Source organism: Leucoraja erinacea, chromosome 30, assembly GCF_028641065.1.
Source record: "Leucoraja erinacea ecotype New England chromosome 30, Leri_hhj_1, whole genome shotgun sequence".
Classification (NCBI taxonomy): domain Eukaryota; kingdom Metazoa; phylum Chordata; class Chondrichthyes; order Rajiformes; family Rajidae; genus Leucoraja; species Leucoraja erinaceus.
In genome coordinates this window covers 19,486,249-19,509,982 of record NC_073406.1, presented here as the reverse complement: position 1 = coordinate 19,509,982, position 23,734 = coordinate 19,486,249, and the positions used below count along the sequence as shown (strand labels likewise).

Genomic DNA, 23,734 nt, shown 5'->3' with positions numbered 1-23,734 from the left:
GCACCAGAATGGCCCACCTAAAGGTATCTTAGATTTGGAGCGAAAAAAGGGACCCTCGATGAAGGTTCTTGACCCGAAATGTCGACTGTCCACTTCCCTGCACAGATGCTGTCTGACCTGTTGAGCCTCTTGCTTTGCTCAAATAATCTATCAAGTGCAAATTTAATTATTTCTATTTGAAGTTGAAGACTGTTGTACAATTTGTTTGTTGCCATTAGAAGCCACCACACACAATTCCTTCTTCCAGCCAGCTTGTTTGTACCACAGATCATTGTGAAATAAAGTAACGCATGCAAAAGACTCCGTCTAAGAACTGCAGATGGCACAAGTATATATCACACCAATTATGCATGATAGAACATTAGAATTTATCCCCTGCGCTGGTGATAGTGGTTCTACTAAAATAATTCTTCCAGAATAAATTGTGTGAGTTAAATCTTGTGAACTGGTTTATGACAGAAATGCTGTGCAGCCCACTGATTTGCCTCTAACTTTGCCTTTTCCATTCTTCTGCTTTGCATAACATGCTTCAGATTTATCATAATTTGCATGGTTTAGGATAATTTATTCTGTACAGTTACTTGCTTTCTCCTCTCCCCTTACGAAGTGTAATGTGATGGCTTTGCAGGGATGGAGCTTATTGCTTGCACTACAATACAAATTGTGATCTGTTGATTTATTGTTGCAGACCAAAGGCAGAAACTCATGAAGCAGTCCATAAACAAACCACAAGTAGTATTGAAATTCACAATTGTTGCAATATTAGTAAACGTGGACTCGCGCTGAAGAGGATTGGCATGTGGATGCATTGTTTCTCTGATGAGGACATACATTCACATATGAAGACAGATAGAAAAAGCTGGAATAACTCAGTGGGTCAGGCAGCATCTCTGGAGAAAAGGAATAGGTGATGTTTCGGGTCGAGACCCCTGTTCCTTTTCTCTAAAGATGGTGCCTGACCCGCCAAGTTACACCAGCTTTTTGTGACTGTCTTCGGTTTACACCAGTATCTATCTGCAGTTCCCCTACACATACATTCACTACCTTTGTTCCAAAATAGTGAGCAAGTCAGCAGCTGCTGTTCAGATGTACGATGGTGCAATTTGGCTGTTGATTTCCAAACATATATGGCACATTGAATATTGATGTTTGGAAGTGCTCTGCAGCCTCCTGCACTACTTGCAAGTTTCCTGTTTGACCACTCACCAGGATTTCTCGATGCAGAGTCTCATCCCGAAAGACGGACCATCCCTTTCCCCCCATGGATGCAACCAGACGTGCTTGAGTTGCTCTAGTATTCTTCTCTGTTAAGGCAGTTTGATTACTGGACTGCAACAACCAATGTCTCATATTTCTTTGTAAAGTTTTTTGAGATTGATATTGCATTCACTGCACCTATTCCTACATTCTGAACATTTGATTTACAAATGTTGGCTATATTATCATTTGCTCTTGTGTATGTGTCTTTGGTTTCTGAAGCAAGTTTTCACTGCAACAAAAGTGGGCCACTATCTGTGCATACAAATACATTGCATCCCAAATTCCTACAATGCACTTAGAGTCATAAAGCCACACAGCATGGAAACATGCCCTTCAGCCAAACTTGCCCATACTGACCAAGACACAATAGATGTTTTACACAAGATGCATCTCCACTAGTCCCACCTGCCAGCGTTTTGCCCATATCCCTCTAAACCTTTCCTATCCTTGTACGTGTCCAAATGTCTTTCAAATGTTGTTATAGTACCTGCCTCAACTACCTCATCTGGCAGCTCGTTCCAAATACCCACTATGTGAAAAGGTTTCCCCTAGGGTTCCTAGGAAATCTTTCCCCTCAAACGTATGCCTTTAGTTCTAGATTCCCCAATACTGCATAAAAAGCCTTCTCCCAGTCTTTTGACTAAGACATTTTGTTGAATGGAGTGTTTTCCTGGGAGACATCCCTTTCATAAGTGGAGGAACAGCTGTATTTCTAACAGTAGCAAAAGGTCAATAGCTCTGTGCATAGGTCTACAGAATCCAACGCAGTTATTTACCGAGGCTACTAGGCACTTCTTGAACCTATGACTTCTCTTGGAGAACAAGGGAAGCAGGTGCTCAAGGAATACAGCATGTTTCCATCTTAAGTCGTACAGCATCCTAAATACATCATTCTGAAGAAGGGTCTCGAAACGTCACCCATTCCTTCTCTCCAGAGATGCTGCCAGTCCCGCTGAGTTACTCCAGCATTTTGTGTCTACCTTTGATTTAAACCACCATCTGCAGTTCTTTCCGACACATCCTGAATATATCGCCATTTCTTCATGGTTCTTTGGATCTAAATCTGGAGTTCCCTACTTAACAGCATTTGGAAGTTTCTTCAACAGTTCATGAAGGTGATTCACGGGCACCTTACTCTTGCGTTTTCATTCTTGGCGGAGACAGAGCCCAAATACTTCAAAATGTTATTCATGGATCTTTGAAGTTCCAATAGACCACATGGTGGGAAATAAAATTGCAAGGTCCGGAAAAGCAGAATAAGGCACAGGAAAAGGGCGGCTGGGAGAGCTACTGCCTCACATGCAAGAAACCCTGGTTCAATCCTGACCTTGTGTGCTGATGTCTGGAGTTTGCTGTGAGACTGTGTGTGTTTCCTCCGGGTGCAATGGTTTCCACCCACATCCCAAAATGCGTGTACTTGTAGGTTAATTGGCCTTTGTAAAATTGACTCTAGTGTGTAGCGAGTGGATGAAAAGGTGGGATATAATAGAACTAGTGTGAATGGTTGATTGATGGTCGGTGTGGACGAGGTGAGCTGAAGGGCCGATATCCATGCTGTATCTCTAAACCACAACTCTGCTCTGCATTCAGCCTCCATTTTTGTCAGAAAGCATCATTTTATTACCAAGAATAATTTTCTTCATTTGCACATCTTGGATTATAAAACGTGGTCGGCATCAAATGAATACTCATCTTGCATAGTTCAATGTTTTGACCATGTTCATTGAACTCACAGATTTTCCAGGACACTGCAGCACCACAACACAAATTACATTCTGCGACAGACATTTGTTAGACAAGTATTAATTTGTTAAACTTGTATTTTACCTGAAATTGGTAATCTCAGTATGGTCCTGAGAGTTCTAAAATACCTCAGAGGAAGATGAGATGCTGTTCCTTGAGCTTAAGATGGGCATTGCTAAAGTTATTTAAGAGCCTGAAGACAAACCTGCTCAAGAGAGTTGTGGTTTGGTGAACTGACAGATACCATGTCGTGGCCGAAAGTCTGCTCTCAGATAACCCCACTTACCTCCCTTTGGACAATGTCCAAATCTGAGGAAGGACATTATTGCCATAGAGGGAGTGCAGAGACGGTTCACCAGACTGATTCCTGGGATGTCAGGACTGTCTTATGAAGAAAGACTGGATAGACTTGATTTATACTCTCTAGAATTTAGGAGATTGAGAGGGGATCTTATAGAAACTTACAAAATTCTTAAGGGGTTGGACAGGCTAGATGCAGGAAGATTGTTCCCGATGTTAGGGAAGTCCAGGACAAGGGGTCACAGCTTAAGGATAAGGGGGAAATCCTTTAAAAAAAACCGAGATGAGAAGAACTTTTTTTCACACAGAGAGTGGTGAATCTCTGGAACTCTCTGCCACAGAGGGTAGTTGTTCATTGGCTATATTTAAGAGGGAGAGGGAGTTGATGTGGCTAAGGGGATCAGGGGGTATGGAGAGAAGGCAGGTACGGGATACTGAGTTGGATGATCAGCCATGATCATATTGAATGGCGGTGCAGGCTCGAAGGGCCGAATGGCCTACTCCTGCCCTAATTTCTATGTTTCTATGACCCCGTCACTGAAAAGCAAGCCACTGTGTTCCAAACAATTCCTGATCTAATTTCTTCGAGGTAGTTCCCTCCATAACCTCCAACTTCAAAGATTCGCTGACCCTGCACAGCCTCCTTCTATCCCCTCCACAAATGACACTGTTCAGGTTAATCGATTGCTTCACCCTACTCCTGCCCCGTAGATGTATATTCTTTCAATCTTGACTCTTCTTTCTTTTTTTGTCCAGTCCTTTCCCACTTGCATCTATTACATCTCTGATGTCTTCTGCCACCTGATCTTTTCCAGTTTCCTGTTCTCGACAAGCTCACCCTCACAGTGGTTACCCAATCCTTCTATTTCTTCACATCACGCAGGGTGGCCTGAAGCCTCGCACCTCTTCATTGAAACAAAACAAACATTTTGCTTCCCACAAGCCATTCTTCCAATTTAATGTGTTGCATTTGGTGCCTTTGATGGAGTCTCCTGCACATTCAAGGAATGAAATGCAAATTGGCTGTGTGCTTTTCGGTCCAAAAGGATGAGATTAAGCTTCCAGTGACCACACTTCAATTATTCACTATGCGCCCACTTTGGCCTCTCAGTCCGTGGCTCCTATATTGCTTTACTGGTGTCCAGCATAACATCAAGTATCAAAATAAGTGATGCCTTGAAAACATTTGTTCCTTTATTTTCTTTACCTTTCCCCTGCACAACTTAAAATACACTACACCTCACTTCCGAAACTTCTGAAGCTCTTCTACATTTCTCCCACTAACGCTGCATGACCTGCAGATTGCCTCCAATATTATGGTTTATTGCGTGTTTTAATTTGGTTTCATCAAAACTAAAATGTGACTTTTTGTAGTTGGTAAGTGAAGGGAGTTATGAACAGGCAATTAACATTCCTACAGGGAGAGGGAGTACTTTTGTATCAGAATTTAAAAATATGCATTGGAGCCTCACAATTTCATCCTAATTATCAATGTTATATAAATCATATCTTCTTGATGAATATCTAAACAGCAGAGAATAAACCGTAAAAACATATGAACATAATGTAAAAGTTTTTCCCGGCTGAGTATAATATCTTGCAATGTTTAAGAAAGAACTGCAGATGCTGGAAAAATCGAAGGTAGACAAAAATGCTGGAGAAACTCAGTGGGTGAGGCAGCATCCATGGAGAGAAGCAATAGGCGATGTTTCGGGTCGAGGCCCCTCTTCAGACTGATGTCGGGGGGGCGGGAAAAAGAAAAGAAGAGGCTTGTGAGAGAGCTGGGAAGGGGGAGGGGGAGGGAGAAAGCAAGGACTACCTGAAATTGGAGGTCAATGTTCATACTGCCGTGGTGTAAACTACCCAAGTGAAAAATGAGGTGTTATTTCTCCAATTTGCGTTGGGCCTCACCCTGGCAATGGAGGAGGACAGAAAGATAAGATTCGAAATGGGAGGGAGAGTTGAAGTGCTGAGCCACTGGGAGATCAGGTTGGTTAGTGTGAACTGAACGGAGGTGTTGGGCGAAGCTATCACCTGCGCTTGGTCTCACCCATGTACAGAAGTTGACACCTGGAACAGCGGATGCAGTCGATGAGGTTGGAGGAGGTGCAGGTGAACCTCTGCCTCACCTGGAAAGACTGCTTGGGTCCTTGGATGGAGTCGAGGGGGGAGGTAAAGCGACCAGTGTAGCATTTCCTGTAGTGGCAAGGGAAAGTACCCAGGGAGGGGGTGATTTGGATGGGAATGGACAAATTGACCAGGGAGTTACGGAGGAACGGCAGAGCTGCCAACTCTCATGCATTGAACGTGAGACTCACGCATTTCGCCCAATTCTCACACTCTCATGCTGTTCACGCTTTGCCGTGAGAAATTCTGTGATCAACGAGAATTTAAAAACTAATACCAACTGCTTGTGTGCGCGTCTGTTGACAAGGCATCAGCATTCTTATTCTGTGTTATTCTCACTTGACCGAACCGCACACACTTCCAAGCTATGTCCCCATACAAATTACCATTGAAAGACACGGACCGGGCAGTGAATGAGTGTCACGCAGCGCAGCAAGTAAGGCCATGTCCTGTTCCCGGCGGCAGACTGAATTTAAGGATTTGTGGGAAGCGGCTGACATGATCGAGGCCAGCGAGCAGCAGGAGAGGGGTACATGGGCCGCGGAACCCGGGGGGGGGCTGCAGCCATCCCACTTTTTTGGTTAGACATATTTCAATATCTCCAACCTTTGACGAGGCGCTGCTGTGCACTGAGCAACCTGGGGTGGAAGGAGGGATGGAAGCAGAAGCAGCGGCGGGGGCAGATGCGGACGGGGAGCGTTTGCCGGGCTGGCGTGTCGCTCGCTGCAGCTCCGACCATGGAGCAGTCTCAGCGCAAGTATCCCACTCGCTTTCGGCTTCTGTTGTCGTCCAACATGTTGACAGAATTGTCGCCCGACACGTCACAGAGTGCATTGCGTCGTCGCTTCCAGGGATCGCCACGAGGAGGCTGCTGTCATGATCCCATTTGCCCTGGTGACCTACATGTACCACGCTGCATGTCGGTGCATCCTGGAGGACAACCAGTGGCTGCTGGAAGTAGGTACCAAGCACTGGGTAGAAGCGGTGGAAGATAGTGGCCTTCAAAAGGGGTGGTTGGAGCAAGCATCCTGCTTGCCTGCTAGATTTTCACTTACTGTAACTGCAGGAAAAATTTTCCTGATGTTGGGGGAGTTCAGAACTAGGGGGTCACAGTTTAAGAATAAGAGGTAGGCCATTTAGGACTGAGATGAGGACAAACTTTCTTCACCTAGAGAGTTGTGAATCTGGAATTCTCTGCCACAGAAGGCAGTGGAGGCCAATTCACTGGATGTTTTCAAGGGAGAGTTACATTTAGTTCTTGGGGCTAACAATGTCAAGCGATATGGGGTAAAAACAGGAAAGAGGTACTGATATTAGATGAACAGCCTTGATCATATTGAATGGCAGTGCTAGCTCAAAGGGCCGAATGGCCTATTCCTACACCTTTTTTCTATGTTTCTATGCTTGAGTATATGGCACTAAAACTCGAATACTTGATTTTGACAGTTGATACTTGATTCATGCATGGTGGAGGTATAATGTAGTCATAGAGTGATACAGTGTGAAAACAGGCCCAGCTACACTACCTGCTTTTGGTCCATATTCCTCCAAACTTATCCTATCCATGTATCAGTCTAACTGCTTTTTTAATGTTGGGATAGTCCCTGCCTCAACTACCTCCTCTGGCAGCTTGTTCCATACACCCACCACCCTTTGTGTGGAAAATGTTACCCCTTAAAAAGTTACCTCTTAAAAGTACTTTAAACAAAAAACATTGAAATCAAACTTCTACAATGCTCTAAAACATGATTTTAATACATCAAATTTCAAAAAGTCCCTACCGTGGGAGAGAGTGCACTTCCCCCCACTTGGTCACTGCACTGCCTCCAAGGCCAGTGATCGCTCAGACCCCCACTTTCAAAAATGCTCTGTGGCCCCTGGTTCAGACGGAGAGTACTGCCAGATGTGAGCGGGGAACTGAGGCCAGTTGTCCATGATGTGTGGATCCCAATGCTCAAAGCTTCGTGTTTTGGAGTTGGCTAATGTTATTGAATTTTAATTAGCCTGATTTGTAATTAGTTGACAAAACCTTAATTTATTCATCCAGACTATCCAGGGGATGGGATAAGTAATATTAAAATAACATACAAGGTGTCAGGCTGTCTGTCACAACATAGAGCCCCAATAACCCATTATTTCCTTCAGTTAAATATTGGGAAGGTAGCACTATTGTCATTTATCACTCAACTATTATGTTTGTTTACCTCACTGACTATTCCTAACCCCTCCCCCCCCAAAAATTCCTTTGACAGGTTGAATAGAAATGTCGTTGTTTTATTAATTGAACACGTAGATGAACATCAGATGGAATCTGATTCAGATGTGATGTTTAAAAGCGTGTTCAAAGAAAGGGCATATTTTAAAAGAGTGACAGATACTTGCAGGGGAATGTGTGAGGAGGTTATTATTTGTCTTTAGTTTTAGCTTGAACCAGGCCATCTGAAGATTCAAAGTTTAATATAGTAATTGTGCTGATACTGACTCCAACCAATCACGTAATGAATATCATCCATTACAGAGGTTTTATTTTTCTGATGCCATTTAAACTTCACTTGGATTTCAATCAATTCAATGTAAATGTAATTGGGAATAGGGAGCATTGGAACAAAAAATTGCCCTCGGTACATATTAACTAATAAAATAATGTATGCATGTTGGTAGGTGCAATCAAAACAAAGATCTTTTTATCATTGTTGTGTTATGAATACCACAGAAAATATTATGTACTCTTAAGATTACATTAAATAGAATATTATTGCTTAAATATATATTGTTATTGGACTTTGCATTTCGGAAAAGTCCCAGCTGAGAGGAAGACAGCAAAATACTGAAAATATTAGGGGTGAAAATGACTTAAGGACAGTTTGTTAGGAAAATTAAGGAAATGGTAACAGAATACTTATACAGCTGAGTGAGTATAATTTTATGGATGAGAAATTGTGTTCAACCAATTGATGACTTCTTTGACAAAGTAACTAGCATGTTAGATAACAAGCATGTTACTAGCATGTTAGTAACTAGCATGTAGCATGCTAGTAACTAGCATGTTAGATAACAAGGAACTAGCATGCTAGTAACTAGCATGTTAGATAACAAGGAAGCCAATCGATATAGCAGATTTTGTTATACAAATGATTTGGTCCGTGAAGTGCCCCATAAAAGATTACCGCATTAGATAAGCACCTGTGGACTTGAACGTAATAGGTTAAGTCCAGGGGGTCAGATATGGGGCTTTATGTGTGGGTTAGATATATTGTCAGTGCAGAGGGGCTAGGAGCAAGGCCGAGTGTGCATCCAAAGTCAAGGTCTGGAATAGTACTAGGTGTGCAGTCAAAGCTGGGACATTAGGAGTGTTCAGCACTGGGAACCTAAGCAGGTAAGCAGCTATGATCAGGGTAGAATAGAGGGCCAGGTGTAAGGCTGGACTCGGGGTCAGGAATGAGAGAAGGTATGCAACTGGAGTCAGGGTCAGGAGTAGTGCCAGGTGTGCAGTGAGACCCAGGTTGGTCAACATGGCACAAGTGCTTGATTATAATCTGATTTCCATACATGAATACACTAAGATCATTCATGTACTGCACCTGTTGATCAGAGCCTGGCTCGACTGTGGAATGTAATTAGGAATGTAATTTAGCCAAACCTTATTCATAGCTAATCCAATTTAAAGCATAAATATTGCATTCAAGTGTAAGTTAAAAGACTCGCTAAAGTATGCACCTGATTCCACAATTTCAAGCTGAAAAATGCAAAAGCTCCGTACCATGGGAGGGGGGCACCCCCCTACTACACCCTCTGCCTCCCCCCTCCCCACCTTCCCCCGGTTTGCTATGCTCCCACGGGGTTGGTCTCCCACAATCTCTCACTCCCAACTCTCATCCAATGTTGGCAGCCCCGGGAACAGTCTCTGCAGAAAACAGAAAGGGGAGGAGATGGGAAGATGTAGCCAGTGGTGGGATCACGTTGGAGGTGGCAAAAATGTCGGAGGATTATATGTTGTATGCAATGGCTGATAGGGTGGAAGGTGAGGATAAGGGGGACCCTGTCCTTGTTACGAGTAGGGGAATGGGGGTAAGAGCGGAGCTGTGGGATATAGACGAGACCCTGGTGAGGCCTCCTCTGTAATAGAGGGGAACCCCTGTTCCCTAAAGAATCTTGCAGTCTTTTCAGTTTGTTATGGAAGAAAACCACTTGGTCCTCTCACAAAATATGATACTGTTTCTCAACAAAGGCTATGGAAGTGGTGGTGCATTAGTAATGATGTCCTTGTATGAAGGGAAATGGAAAATTCGAGACAAAGCATAGATTATGGTCCTCATTATTCCTTTGTGTATATGGATGTTCAGGAGCTTAGTAAAAGCTTTCCACCTGATTAACTTTCTCATCGGGTTTTGGAAATCATGCCAGTGGTAGACATTCACTCCAGATTTTTTTTTTACGGTCAGTGAGATGCGGTGTTAGGTATTATTTCCAGCAGGATCTGGTATTGTCAGTCTAATCTGCCTTAATGGATGTCTGCTATGATTGTTCTGTTTACAGGCAGAGCAAAAACAAAATCTATCCTCCACACCTTTCATTCCTTATTTCTGTAGAGACCTTTTAACATTATTTTTCTAATCTATTGGACGTGCTGCCTGGAAGATTGTAAAACTCTCACACCTGATTACATTTCTTATTGTTTGCTCAGTCTAACACCTTCTCTGTAAATTTGACACATTACACTATCTTTGTCCATTATTATCAGAACGTCGTACAACACGGAAACAGGTCCTTCGGCCCAATTGGTTCATGCAGACAAAGATGCCCGACCTAAGTTAGACCCATTTGCCCACATTTAGCCAAGACCCCTCTAAACCTTCCCTATCCATGTACCTGTTGAAATGTCTTAAATATTGTGATTATATTTGACTCGTCTACTTCCTCTGGCAGCTCATTCCATATACATCCCATCCTTTGTGTCAGAAAGTTACCCTTCAGTTTCCCCTTTACCATAAACTGATGCCCTCTAGCTTTTGAGCCAAACACAAAACACAGAGTGTTGGAGGAACTCAGCGGGCAAGGCGGCTGCCTCACCCGCTGGGTTTCTCCAGCATTTTTGTCTACCGCAAAACGTCAATGATTTCGGGAATGCTGAGGCGACAGGGTGATAGAGAGAGAGCGCGAGAGAGAGAGAGGGACGGTGAGAGAGAGCAAAACACAGAGAGACACAACGTGGATCGGTAGGTGAATGACTAACCTGCACACCAGGAAGAAGCCCCTTCTCGCGGTCCAGGGCCCTCACTCATGATGGTGAGTTTAAAGAAATTCTCAAGGTGTCATCGATCTACATTCCTCAGTAAATGTAATTGCGTTTTAAACAAGTATTAATGACGCCGCGTGAATTTTATTCAATGGAACATGGCGTCATTAATACTTATTCAAAACACAATAACATTTACTGAGGAATGTGGATGGATGCAGATTGATGACATTGTATAACAACTTGTTAACTACTTCATGTAAAGAAGTGCTAACAGTACGAGTTAACACATCGTTTGTGTCTGATGGCCGTGCAGCGGTTGTTATACATGTTCGTTTAAAAAAAATCCGGATGGCGAATTTAAAAAAATCTTTATTTTACAAAGAGAATTCGTATTTCCGTACGAAATATGGAACATTAGTGCGGGGCCCCCATTAGGCGCGGGGCCCAGTTGGGAGCAATCGGTCAAATCGGCTTAAGGCCGGCCCTGAGTGCAACCATTATGTGAAAAAAGGAAGGTCCTCAGAAAACAAAGTAGATGGAAAACCAACTGGAACTGATCTTTAAAATGTTGAGGATACCAGTGAAAATTCATGGATGGAAGAATGTATCTCAAAAGCTGTATAACACAGTGGCGGAAGTGAAGACGTGAGATTGGAAGTAATGTAAACAAAACCATCACCAAATTCTTGATGCTATTAAGTATCCACCCAGCCTCCCCCACCTGAAATACAGAAGGCTTATTCTTGTTATATCTACTGAGATACAGTGAAAAGCTTTTGTTTGCATGCTATCCATTCAAATCAGATAATATATATGAATACAATCAAGCCAAATACAAGCGCAAGAGAAAAATATAGTGCAGAGTTTCTCAGCCGAGAAAAAGTCAATTTCCATAATGAGAGGTTGGGAAATCAGGACTTTACCCTAGTTTATGGGAGGACTGTTTGGAAGTCTTATAATAGAGGCGAATAAATTTTCCCTGAATCTGCTAATGAGAAAGGCAAATCGAGTATATGCTGTCAGTCAATGAAATGGATAGAGGCGTTTGATGATGTATGAGAACGAGTTGAATAGCAAGCAAAGTCATTCTACTCAGTAATTTGGCCACTTAAAAAAAGTGAGAGAAGAATACAATGACTTCTCCCAATAATAGGAGGTAATTTCTCCAGAAAAATCATAATGATCTGGTACTTTGAACTTGACTGAAAGAAAAATTACCCAGTCAGCTTTCTGACAGATCAAAGTGTTGTCACTGAATGCAGCTTACAAGGGAAGAAAGAAATGGCAATTCACCTGCTCCGTGTAGCAGGGCAGTTGGCATTGTTTGTCCCTTCCCAAGTGAGTGAGAGTCAGGCAGACTCCTGTCAACTTCACCAGTCTGATTATGGCTGCTATCCCTGCTTTGCAGTTCTGGTTGCCCCATTACAGGAAAGATGCGGAGGCTCTGAAGAGGGTGAAGGGTAGCTGAATGCTGCATGGACTCGAGGGTTTCAACAACAGAGAAAGGTTGGATAGTCTTGGACTGCTTTCTCTGGAACGTCGTACGTCGAGGGGAGACTTGATAGAAATATATAAACTTATGAGAGGCATAGATAGGGTAGACAGTCAGAACCTTTCCCCCAGGGTGGAATTGTCCAACACTAGAGGGCATATCTATTAGGTGAGAGGAGGAAAGTTTAATGAAAATAGGCAGGGGTTTTTTTACGCAGAGAATGGCGGGACTCTGGAACGCATTGCCTGGGGTTGTGGTGGTAGCAGATACGATAGTAGCATTCAAGAAGCTTTTAAAAAGGCACATGAAATTGCAGAGAAAAGAAGGATATGGATCATAAGCCGATGAGATCAGTTTAACGGCATCATGATCGGCACTAAAATTGTGGGCCATATACTGTTCTTTATATTATTAAACAATTTCAGTTTGTATTATTTTATATATTTTAATTAATTTATTTGTTTATTATTTAAGAATAATCAGTAGAAATATTTTGTAATTTTTTTCATTTTTATTGATTGTTAAATGATTCTGACTATTGAGAGAATTTTGAGAAACTTCTAAAATCCTGACAGATATGAAAGCAGACCAAATTGTGGTCAGGGCTTGGACAGCTGGGAAATATTTAAACGAGACATTTCTTCAAAGCCCCTTCTGTCACTTTGGCCTCATTGTTTGAGTCTGGATGCTTCGTGCCAGCAAACAGCTCGCTCTGCATCCAAGCTAGTTTTCGACAAGGGGTGAATGCATTGAGCTTGTCGGGGAGGGATACATTGTTGCCAGCGATGCTGCCCAACTTCACTTTGTAGCCCAGTGCGCAGTGGTAGAGTTGTTGCCTTACAGCGCCAGAGATCCTGACTACTGGTGCTGTCTGGACAGAATCTGTGACTGCGTAGGTTCCCTCTGGGTGCTCCGGATTCCTCCTACACTCCAAAGACATACACATTTGTTGGTTAATTAGCTTCAGTAAAAATCGTAAATTGTCAGTGTGTAGGATAGTGTTAGTGTACAGAGTGATCTCTGGTCAGCATGGACACGGTGGCCTGTTTCCACGCTGTATCTCTAAAATGAGTCTAAAGCCCATTATAGCATGCGAGCCTTGCCACTGTCAATGGTGGGCATGGATGAGTTGGGCCGAATGGCCTGTTTCTGTCCTGTATCACTCTATACCTCAAAAGGATGACCATTGGTGCAGTTGCATGTGACAGTCCTGTGCTGGCAAGATCTGCCCCTAGTTTGATCTGAATAAGAATTTTGGTTGTTGCCATACAACAATGTGTAGACCACCTTTTCCTTGAAATTTATCATTTAGGTTGAAGGGAGTTCTCCCACCTTTGCCAATAAATTCCTAAGAAACTTCCTCAGGGCTATAATGCCAGCTTGTGAATTGTCCAGTAGAAAACCGCATCCTCTTTGGTTCATTTCAATCTAGTATATTGATTGCACACCAACTCAATAGTGGAATGTAGCCTAAGAACGTAAGAAACAGAAGTAGGCGTGAGCTATTCTGCCTGCTCCATCATTCAGTAAGAACATGATTGCTGTTTTATTTCACTTTCATAATATTTCACAATAGCCCTATATCGTTAAATACCATTAATATCCCAAAATCTGTCCATTTTGGCTCATGAATATACTCAGTGACAGACTCTCCACAGCCTTCTTGAGTAGAGAACTCCCACCAATTTATTATCTTCAGTGAAGATCTCTCTCCCACCAATTTATTATCTTCAGTGAAGATCTCTCTCCCACTCTCCCTCTCTCCCTCTATCTAGATTTTATGTTTCGATGAAATGACTTTTCTTCTGAACTCCAGAGTGTAAGCCCAGTCCACTTAAAGTCTCATCACAGGACAATTCCAACCTGTCTCCCAAATCGTCCCCATGAATTTCAGGAATTAATCTGGTGAATCTTGGGGATTTCATCTTCGAGTTTGGGAGACCAGAAATACATCTTCCAAATTCTACATAATTACAATAAAATCTTTTTTCTCTTGCACCTTGCTTCATTTTTCCTTATTATTAATGGCTGTCAATCTTCTGGCTGGTGGCCCATAATGTATTTGAGGACTTGTTAAAGTAGAATATAAAACTTTTTTTCCCCCAAAAACTATTGTGATTTTATCCATTTATTATTCCAAAACTTTGAATTATTCTGGAAATAACTTTGTATAGTTTCGAGAAATCAACAACCCATGAATCTTTTTTTAACCATAATTAATGTATTAGAACCGATTTAAAAACAAAAATCAATTTGGTGCCTCAATTCTTGCCTTTAAGACTGCAATAATCTGCATTCCGTTTAGGATTGACACCTTATTACTCAATACTCTCCCTGATTGCTGCTCTTACAGATGCTGCTTTATGTGGTGTCTGCTTGATGCTTCCTCCCGAATAATCTCAGCACAATAGGTTGCTGGATCGAAGTTGCAAGCACTGCTCTTTTGAGGTGTGTCGAGACATCTCTCAACAGTTGTTTTTTCTCACTCTTATGTATTTCAGAACAAAGAGGAAACAGACACCGTTGAAATTAATGGCATATCAATTGAAATTAATGTTTTTAAAATGTATTGTGAGCTGTTGATATCTGGAGATCTCAAACTTTTTTTGTGAAGATGAAAGAAGGATGATAAACCAGAATAATGCTTGTTTTCATATTATTGTCATAATTCAAAATACTGCTTAGCTACTTGTTGGTTACCTTGAAGACAGTCTACAAAGATCAGGAAAATATGCACTACTTTAAGGGTTATTGGAAACAATTTTAACAGCTATCAGTCTCCCCCTCTCCCCTCACTCTCTGAAGATGGGTCTCGACCTAAACTGTCACCTATTCCTTTTCTCTAGAGATGCTGCCTAACCTGCTACGGTACTTCAGCATGTTGTGGCAATCAGAAGGGAATTGGGTATGGCTTCGAGAAAGCAAAAACAATTAAAGTACTGGAGTAACTCCGCAGGTCAGGCAACATCTCTGGAGAAAAAGGGAAGAAGGGTTCAAGAATCTTGCGGGAACAAGGGTCCCGACCCGCAATGTCACCTGTCCTTTTTCTCCAGGGATGCTGCCTGGCCCGCTGAGTTATTCCAACTCTTTGTGTCTCCCTTTGGTATAAACCAGTATCTGCAATTCCTTGTTTCTACAAATCACGCATTATGAGGAAAGGCTGAGGGTGGGGAGGAAGATGAATGGATTACAAAGATTAAGCAGAGACAGAATGGGCCAAACTATCTCTTTGTAAACTCTGTTCATTTAAATGCCTGCAGCAAACCCGGCATGCATATAATATATTCTCTTGATAATGATTGCTGAATAAAAATAATAGTAACGGTCTGGACATTCCCTCTTGGAAGGAAAAAAGATTGTCAGTGAAAGACTTATTTTGTAGTAATACATTACTGGAGGAATGCAATTAGTTTTTTTACATATGAAGTGGTTTCATATTGGTGAACATGGTTCCTTTGGACAATAACTGTCTCTATTTAGTGTACGCCCTTTCATATGGAGTTCTGTGGCAGCAATTTAGAAGCAGCGCAAACTGACCAACGTACATCTGAAGTGATCTTGGTTTGATGTTTGTCACAGTACCCCCCTTGATAGGGCCCTTTTCTTTCAGCATTCTCACTGAAGCTCCCTGGAGCTGGGAGCTGGTTCTGCATGCTTATTCAGAGAACATAAAGGGAGAGATTGATTGCTCTGTATGTGAGGGAGACAGGGTCATGGCACATGCTCAGTGCTGACATTTTGAGGGGAAGTTTTTACGCTCTGCGTGGTGGCTGAGGTCACAGCACAAGCTCAGTGAAAGCTTTCTAAGGTCTCTCAGAGACTGCGTGTGCCACCATTTTGAGTACTGAGAGTAGGAAAAAGGGAGAGTTTTGCTTTCAGTGCAGTCTGTAGCCAGACTTGGGAATATAATTAAACCTAAAGGACTTGTTTTGACCATGGATGATCTCTTCAGCCCTCGGAGGTAGGCTTATTTATTTTGGCATATGCTAAAAGGCTGCATTTTGTAGATTCCTTGCCTTGTCAAATATTTATTATGAAATCTTCATTATTAACGCTGCAAGCCTTTTTTGCTGCTGTATTTCAATGTTTGATCAGCATTAAACACAAAATGGTGACCCTTTCCTGAACAGCTAGCTGTCTTTCTTTTTCATTTTAAAAGTAAAGGATTGAGAGCAATTTCTTCTGGTTTGGAGGAGAAAAGAGGAAGGAGTCAAATCATGGCAGTAAAATTTATATAATTATTTTCCTGGCATTAGTTACATTTTCCTCTTGTACCGGCTTTTTAAACTAGATTTGTTTCTGTGGAATTTACCTGTAAATTTCCTCGAAGTAGAGAAACGTACCATTTTGGGACATCTGAGGGTCTGAGAACTATTTGGGCCTGTCAGTTTGGTTAGGGAAATGGTAGGGGGTAGGATTTGGTGTGGACCACTATTGGTGGCTTTCAGCAATGGGTGGGGCCTCAATGCTGGTTTTTTGAGCTATGTAGTTAGGTCTTTTTGCTAAGATCTTTCATTTGCAGAAGGAAGATTAAAAACAAAAACTTGATATTTTAAGGTGATTTTGTAACTTTTTAAGTATAAACACTTATGGTATACATCTGCAAAGCTGGTCGAGGGGGTAATACATTCATTTAATTCAAAACTTGCTCCTTTTGGACATTTTCCTTTAACCCAATCTTCATTGATAATTAGCTGGATGAATCTTTCGTCTTAGTTCCAATTGTACATGTTCAGATGTAGCATTTTGAAAACAAGTTTAGTGACGTTACGATCAGCACATTTTCAAAGTAAAGGTATTGAAGACATTTTGTAAATGGAGTTGGATATGTTGGACATCATGGTGTCACTTTCAATTCGCATGTAACTTCATTGAATAAAGTCATTACTTTCTGATAACTTTAGTAAATTGGTCATCAGAACGTCAAAGCATTCCAGAAGTAATCTGAATAAAAGTTGCTCCAACAATGCATGAAAGAAGAAACAAGAGACTGCAGATGTTGGAATCTTAAGCAAAAAACAAAACTACAGTTGGAATTATACAGGTTAGGCAGCGTCTGTGGAAGAAAATGGACAGATTGAGACCCTTCTTCAATTGAAAGAATCTGGATTTAAATGCAGTAACTGAACTAAAAGGATTTACAAACATTCTTAGTTAATTTAGTCACCAAAATATTGCATTTTCATTAAATTATTGTATGAATTTTCATTCAAAATTGCAAAACGTTTGTTTAAATAATCTGCACCCATTCCCATAAACTAGACCAAGATATATATAAAAAAACATTTTTAGGTTGAGGTGATGTGGTTTGCATATTGCAAATTAATACAGAGAGGAGGAGTAAAGTATTTGACGCCAATTTTATTTATCAGTCAACAGTTTTAATCATTGTTAAATTACATATACTTCCTGATTATTCATAACATAATAATGAAAGCAAACTGTCCCAAGCTGTCTTGAAGGATTATTTAAAAAAACTTATGCCGAGATACACTGGGGGAGATACAGGCACATAGGAGGGATTTCCAGACCTTCAAGCATTTACACATGAAAACAACATTACTATCTGGGACTGATTACAATTTGGTACGTTCATGAGACTAGAAAGAGATTAGCTAAAATATTTCAGAGCATTATAAGGTTGAGGAGTTGTAAAATGAGAATAGAGAATACCATGCGGTTATTTGAAAATGGGGATGGGAATCAAGGTGATAAATGAAAATCTTCTTCTTATCGAGTCCACACACAAGATGAGCAGTTGTTCAGCCAGAGCTGAACACACTTCTCAACATCTGCATACAATGGTGTCTGTCTTGTCGCGTCTTGTGCGTGTTGGTGGAAACAGGGCCGCCACGTGAACGCTCTTTCCTTGACCATGGAAGGAAATAATTTGATGGTTGTTTAGAAGGGAGAATTCAGATGACCTCAAGGGTATGGAGAATAGATTGAAGGGGGCAAGCCAGCATTGTGATGGAGTGGTCTCACACAAGAGTTTCAGACAGCTTTGAAGTTAGCCAGGTTTGCACATCTATAGAGATGGCTTGTTGCAATGATGACGTGGATGCTGAGACTCAAGCTCAACCTGGGTCTGATATGACACTGCTCTTGCGAAGAGTCTGGATTTGTTGCAAATGCATACCACTAAAATGGGTTGATCTGGTCATGAGGGAATGGACATTGAATGGAGAACCAACAGATGGCTCAGATATTCCTAGTTTGCAATAAATGGAAATCTTTACTCCAGTACTGGATGTCGGGCAAGCGGCCAGAAGATATTTAAGTTTTATTTTTGAATAGCTATAATACATACGTACAGTAGAACAGCTCTGTTCTATGTACCTGCAGTACTGTAGCAGAGTACAGGGCTGTGCGCTCAGTCTCCTGTGTCTACTCTCAATATACCACAATTGACTAACCACACCCGACTCCAAAGCGATCTTTAAATTTGCAGAAGACACCACTACCATTGGATGAATAATGGGTAACAGAGTCGGTGCAGAAGGGAAATCAGTAGTCTGGTTAAATGGTGCCAAACAGTCATGTTCTCAATGTTGGCAAGGCTAAGTAACGGATTGTTAACTTCAGGAAGGGAATGCTGAGAGACCATGTACCTGTCTTCAACAGGGGGACAGGAATGGGAGAGTTAGCAGATCAAGTTCCTGGGCATACACATCTGTGATGATCTATCCTGGGGCCAGCACATTATGCAATCGTAAAGAAAGCTCACCAACATCTCTACTTCCTCAGAAGTTTGAGAAGAATCGGCAAGTTGATGAATATTTTATAAAACTTCTACAGGTGGACAGTGGGGTACATACTGACAGATAGCATCCTGGCCTGGTTCAGAAATTTGAATGTTCAAGAATCATGGAGGCTGCAGGAAGAGGTGGACATTGCCTGATCCATCTCGGGCACTAACCACCGCACCATCAAAGGGATCTACAGGAAATTCTGCCTCAAAGTGGTTAATATCATCAAAGATCCAAACCATCCTGGCCACGCTCATTTCTAGAATCTACCATCGGAAGATTCAGGAGTCTTAGAACTGTTACCTCCAGTTTCAAGAACAGCTTCTTCTAATCAACCATCAGGTTCTTGAACCACTCTGCATGTTCCTAACTGCAAACATACCTCAACTATCTCAACCTTACTGAACTTTGACTTTGCAGTGGGTAGACACAAAATGCTGGCGTAACTCAGCGGGACAGGCAGCATCTCTGGAGGGAAGGAATGGTTGACGTTTTTGGTCGAGACCCTTCTTCAGACTGAACTTTGCACTTTGATTTTGCAGTGCTATGCTTGATCTATCTGCTCTCATTTTTGCTCTATCATGATCCAGTTTACTTGAAATAACTGAATTTATTGCACATTCATTGTAGTTGATGTTGCATTTAATGTGCTATAAAACTGCAGTATGTTGGAATTTTATTGTTCCAGTGCATATGATGAATAAACACTTTTCAAACAGGAGCAGGCCCTTCGGCCCACAATGTCTGTGCTGTTCACGACTCCAGATTGAAATAATTCCTTCTGCCTGCGCATGATCCATATCTTTCCATTTCCTGCAAACTCCTGTCCCTATCTAAAACCCTATTAAACACTTATGCTTCCACTGCCACCTCTGGCAACACATTTAAGTAAAAAAAAAACAGCCAACATCTTCTTTAAACTATCCTCTACAGATCTTTTTTGTTGATTTGCTCCTCGCAATGCTGTTGATGAGGGAGTTCCAGGATTTAGGCCCAGCAATGAATAAGGAACAGGAATATATTTCTGTCAGGATGGTGTGCAACATGGAAGAGAATCTACAGATAATGGCTTTTCCATGCATGTGTTGTTTTCAGACTTTAGACTTTTTAGTCTATAGAGATACAGCATGGAAACAGGCCCTTTGGTCCACCGGGTCTGTGCTGACCAGTAATATAACATTATCCTGCACACTGGGAACCAGTTACAATTTTTGTCTGATGATTGCAAATGCTTCAGCCTTGTCTTTGTTACTCAATTCTGGGCTTCACCATTGTTCAGAATAGTAATATACTCAGAGCCCACTTCATCCTTTAGCAAGTGGCAGGACTGTATATGTCTCATCTGATTTGTTGGTCATTGGCCATTGTTTCCACATATTATAGACTGCAGTTCCATCTATGTAGTCGCCTGGTCTGGTTCTCTGTTTTTTAAATAGCAGTGGTAGAAAGGGAGAACTATTTCAGACATGAGGCTATATATCATGGAGTACAGTTTGCCTGCTGATGATGGGCTATAATTTGTCATAGATATCTGGTTCTGAGGTGCCAAATCTTCTCAGTTTACTTATTTAGCACGATGGTGGTGCCCATGGCAAGATTTAATGTGGCCAATCCTGTCATTGCTGTGATGGATAGAATACAAGATCTGGATATGGTCAAGTTTATATCACCCTTGGTTGATTTATTCTCGTCATCTGCTGCAGACCTATTAAAGACAATGTTCTTCAAGGCCGCCATCTCGATCTTGGCTCTAGGCATTGACGTCCCAGTCAGACTACATTCATGCTCTTTGAGACTTCTAAAGCGAAAGGGTACTAAATCATCAGGAAGGCCAATGGTAGATGGTATTTAGAGAATTTTTAACCCATGTTTGACCTATACTATAGGTTTTATGGGTTTAGAACTGGAAGTGAAGGATTCTAGTAAATCAAAAAAATCTGCAAGTGCTGGAAATTGGACAGAAAAGCAGAAAATGTTGAAACACTCAGCAGGTCAAGCGGCATATGTGGAAGGAGAAACAGAGTTAAAGTTTGAGGTCCATTCGTTGAAACGTCTCATTGAAACAAATGGCAACTCTTTCTCCTTTCATAGAATACTGCCTGGCCTGATTAATGTTTCCAGTATTGTTTTTTTTTGTTGCAAGAGTTCCTTCCTGCCTATGAATCACTGAGCCACCACTTCTGGTAGACCTGTCCTGCTAGTGCAGCTATACATATCCAGGGGTCATTATGGAGCAGTATATTGTTGCCAATTGTTGACTGGAATTGGCCACGGAGTATATTGTTGTTTATCTAGTCTGTAGACACCATTTCCTATGTATTCATGAAGAAGACATTACAGACTTTGCCTTGTTCAATACAAGTATCTAGATTAAAGTTGGGAGATCTTTCAACAAATCGTGAAACCCATTGTGCTTCAAAGACTCAATGGTTTTGATGCAACTGAATGACTTGCTAGGCCACTTTAGAAGGCATTTTACAGTGGACCTTGAGTTGCATTTAGGCCAAATAAGGTAATGGAAGCAGAGTTTCTTCCTTGAAGGACAATAGTGAACGAGATGCACTTTATACTAGTTCCATGTTCAGTTTTCAAAAATGTCCATAGCTCCATAATGGCCTTGGTGGAATTTGACTACAAATTTGGATTTCTCCAGTAATTTACGCAATAAGCCATTATTTCTGGTTTTTAAGGACTGAATTCAACTATGCAATTGGGATTTCATTATTAGAGAATTTCCACAAGGAAATTGAGTTGCTCTGAGTGTGTTATGAGCTGACACACTGGTCCTTTGCCAGTTTTAGCTGTGCATCTATCACATCTTTCAGCGTGCTGCTTGCTGTAGGACGATAAAGTGATGAACTCAGATGAGTAATTGTCATGCCATACCAAGACTGGAATCGCTTGTTGGCTTTGATTATGAATATGAAATTGTAACAAAAGATCCCAACCCACTATTTCTATAGATGCTGCCTGACCTACTGAGTTCTTCCAGCACTTGTGGTTTGCTCAGAAAACTTATAATTAGCTGATGATAAGAGTATAGGAAGGACCAGATTTATGCCATTTCAGCATCTCAAATCTATTCTATCATTCATTTAGGATATGGGTGATCTGTATCTTAGCTTTATGTCCCAGCCAAGATTTTATATTGGTACTGGTACCTAAAAATGCATCAATTTTTAGTCTGAACTTTTCAATTAAGCTAGTCTAAATAGTTCTTCAGGGGAAAAGTAACCCTCTGTGGTTGGAGTTGTTCTCAGATACATTAGGGATCGTGACACAGCGAATCTTAATTATGTGTTGAATAAAAGTGGCAGTATAAAACTGGTTTAATTGAATTACCAGATTATACCGCCTAATGTAATGAATTACTGACTTGAATTCTCTGAAGTAAAGCTTAGCAATTTCATTGTATTTAGGTACTCAATTCTTTTGCTCATAATATTGAAACTTGTATTATGCATTATTTGTTTAATTAACCCACACCTCCCTGTTAATGACCATGTGCATATTAGAAGGATTTCAGAGATGTAAGTCCATGTATAGATGATAGGCGACTATCACAAATTGTAATAGGCAGCATGTTTCCAGAAGAAGTGACAATGTGTAAAATATATTCATGCACAAGTTATTTCAAAGTGAGAGGTTGAGTCGTACGTATGAATTGTCTTATGCAAGTGTAAATTATGTAATTTTGTTGTACTCCACAATTTGAGATTTGTAATAGAAAAAAATAATCACATGTGGTTAAAGCACACATTGTCAGATTTTAATAAAGGCCATTTTTAGGGGATGATCAGCCATATCCACATTGAATGAAGGTGTTGGCTCGAAGGGCCGAATGGCCTACTCCTGCACCTATTGTCTATAGTCTATTATATATTTTGGTTTCACCAAGTAGAAATTACAATAGTGTTTATACATAGTCTCCCCCATTTCAGGGCACCACAATGTTTGGGGCACAGCAATATCACGTAAATGAAAGTAGTCATATTCAGTATTTTGTTGCATGTCCTTTGCATGCAACGACTGCTTCAAGTCTGCGATTCATGGACATCACCAATTGCTGGGTGAATACTCTGGTGATGCTCTGCCAGGCCTGTATTGCAGCCATCTTTAGTTTATGTTTGTTTTGGAGGCTAGTCCACTTCAGTTATCTCTTCAGCATATAAAAGGCATGCTCAATTAGGTTCAGGTCAGGTGATTGACTTGCCCACTCAAGAATTGGCCTCTTTTTGGCTTTGAAAATCTCCTTTGTTGCTTTAGCAGTATGTTTGGGATCATTGATTTGTTGCAGCATGAACCGCCGGCCAATGAGTTTTGAGGTTTGAACTTGAGCAGATAGGATGTGTCTGTACACTTCAGAATTCATAATGCTACTACCATCAGCAGTTGTATCATCAATGAAGATAAGTGAACCAGTACCTTCAACAGCCATACATGCCCAGGCCAAAACAATCCCACCACCGTGTTTCACAGATGAGGTGGTATGCTTTGGATCTTGGGCAGTTCCTTCTCTCCTCCCTACTTAGTTCTTGTCATCACTCTGATATGTTAATCTTTGTCTCATCTGTCCACAAGACCCTCTTCCAGAACTGTGGTTGCTCCTTTAAGTACTTCTGGCAAACTGTAACCTGGACATCCTATTTTTACGGCTAACCAGCGGTTTGCATCTTGCAGTGTAGCCTCTGTATTTCTGTTCATTAAGCCTTCTGCGGACAGTGGATATTGACAAATCCACACCGGACTCCTGAGGAGTGTTTCTGATCTGTCGGACAGGTGTTTGGGGATTTTTCTTTATTATAGAGAGAATTCTTCTGTCAT

The 23,734-nt window shown here is 41.4% G+C and overlaps 1 protein-coding gene across 8 annotated transcripts in view; it reads left to right on the top strand.

Moving 5' to 3' along the window:
* Window positions 1-23,734, top strand: part of rerea (arginine-glutamic acid dipeptide (RE) repeats a) — a 509,606-nt gene that overhangs the window by 274,937 nt on the left and 210,935 nt on the right. Inside the window, exon 1 of one of the 8 annotated variants that reach the window (XM_055659608.1) lies at window positions 15,948-16,122. The exons of the other annotated variants lie outside the window; for them this stretch is intronic. Coding sequence (XP_055515583.1) covers window positions 16,097-16,122 — 26 coding nt within the window. The 5' untranslated portion in view covers window positions 15,948-16,096. Of the gene's footprint in view, window positions 1-15,947; window positions 16,123-23,734 lie in introns of those variants that run through there. 8 annotated transcript variants of the gene reach the window in all.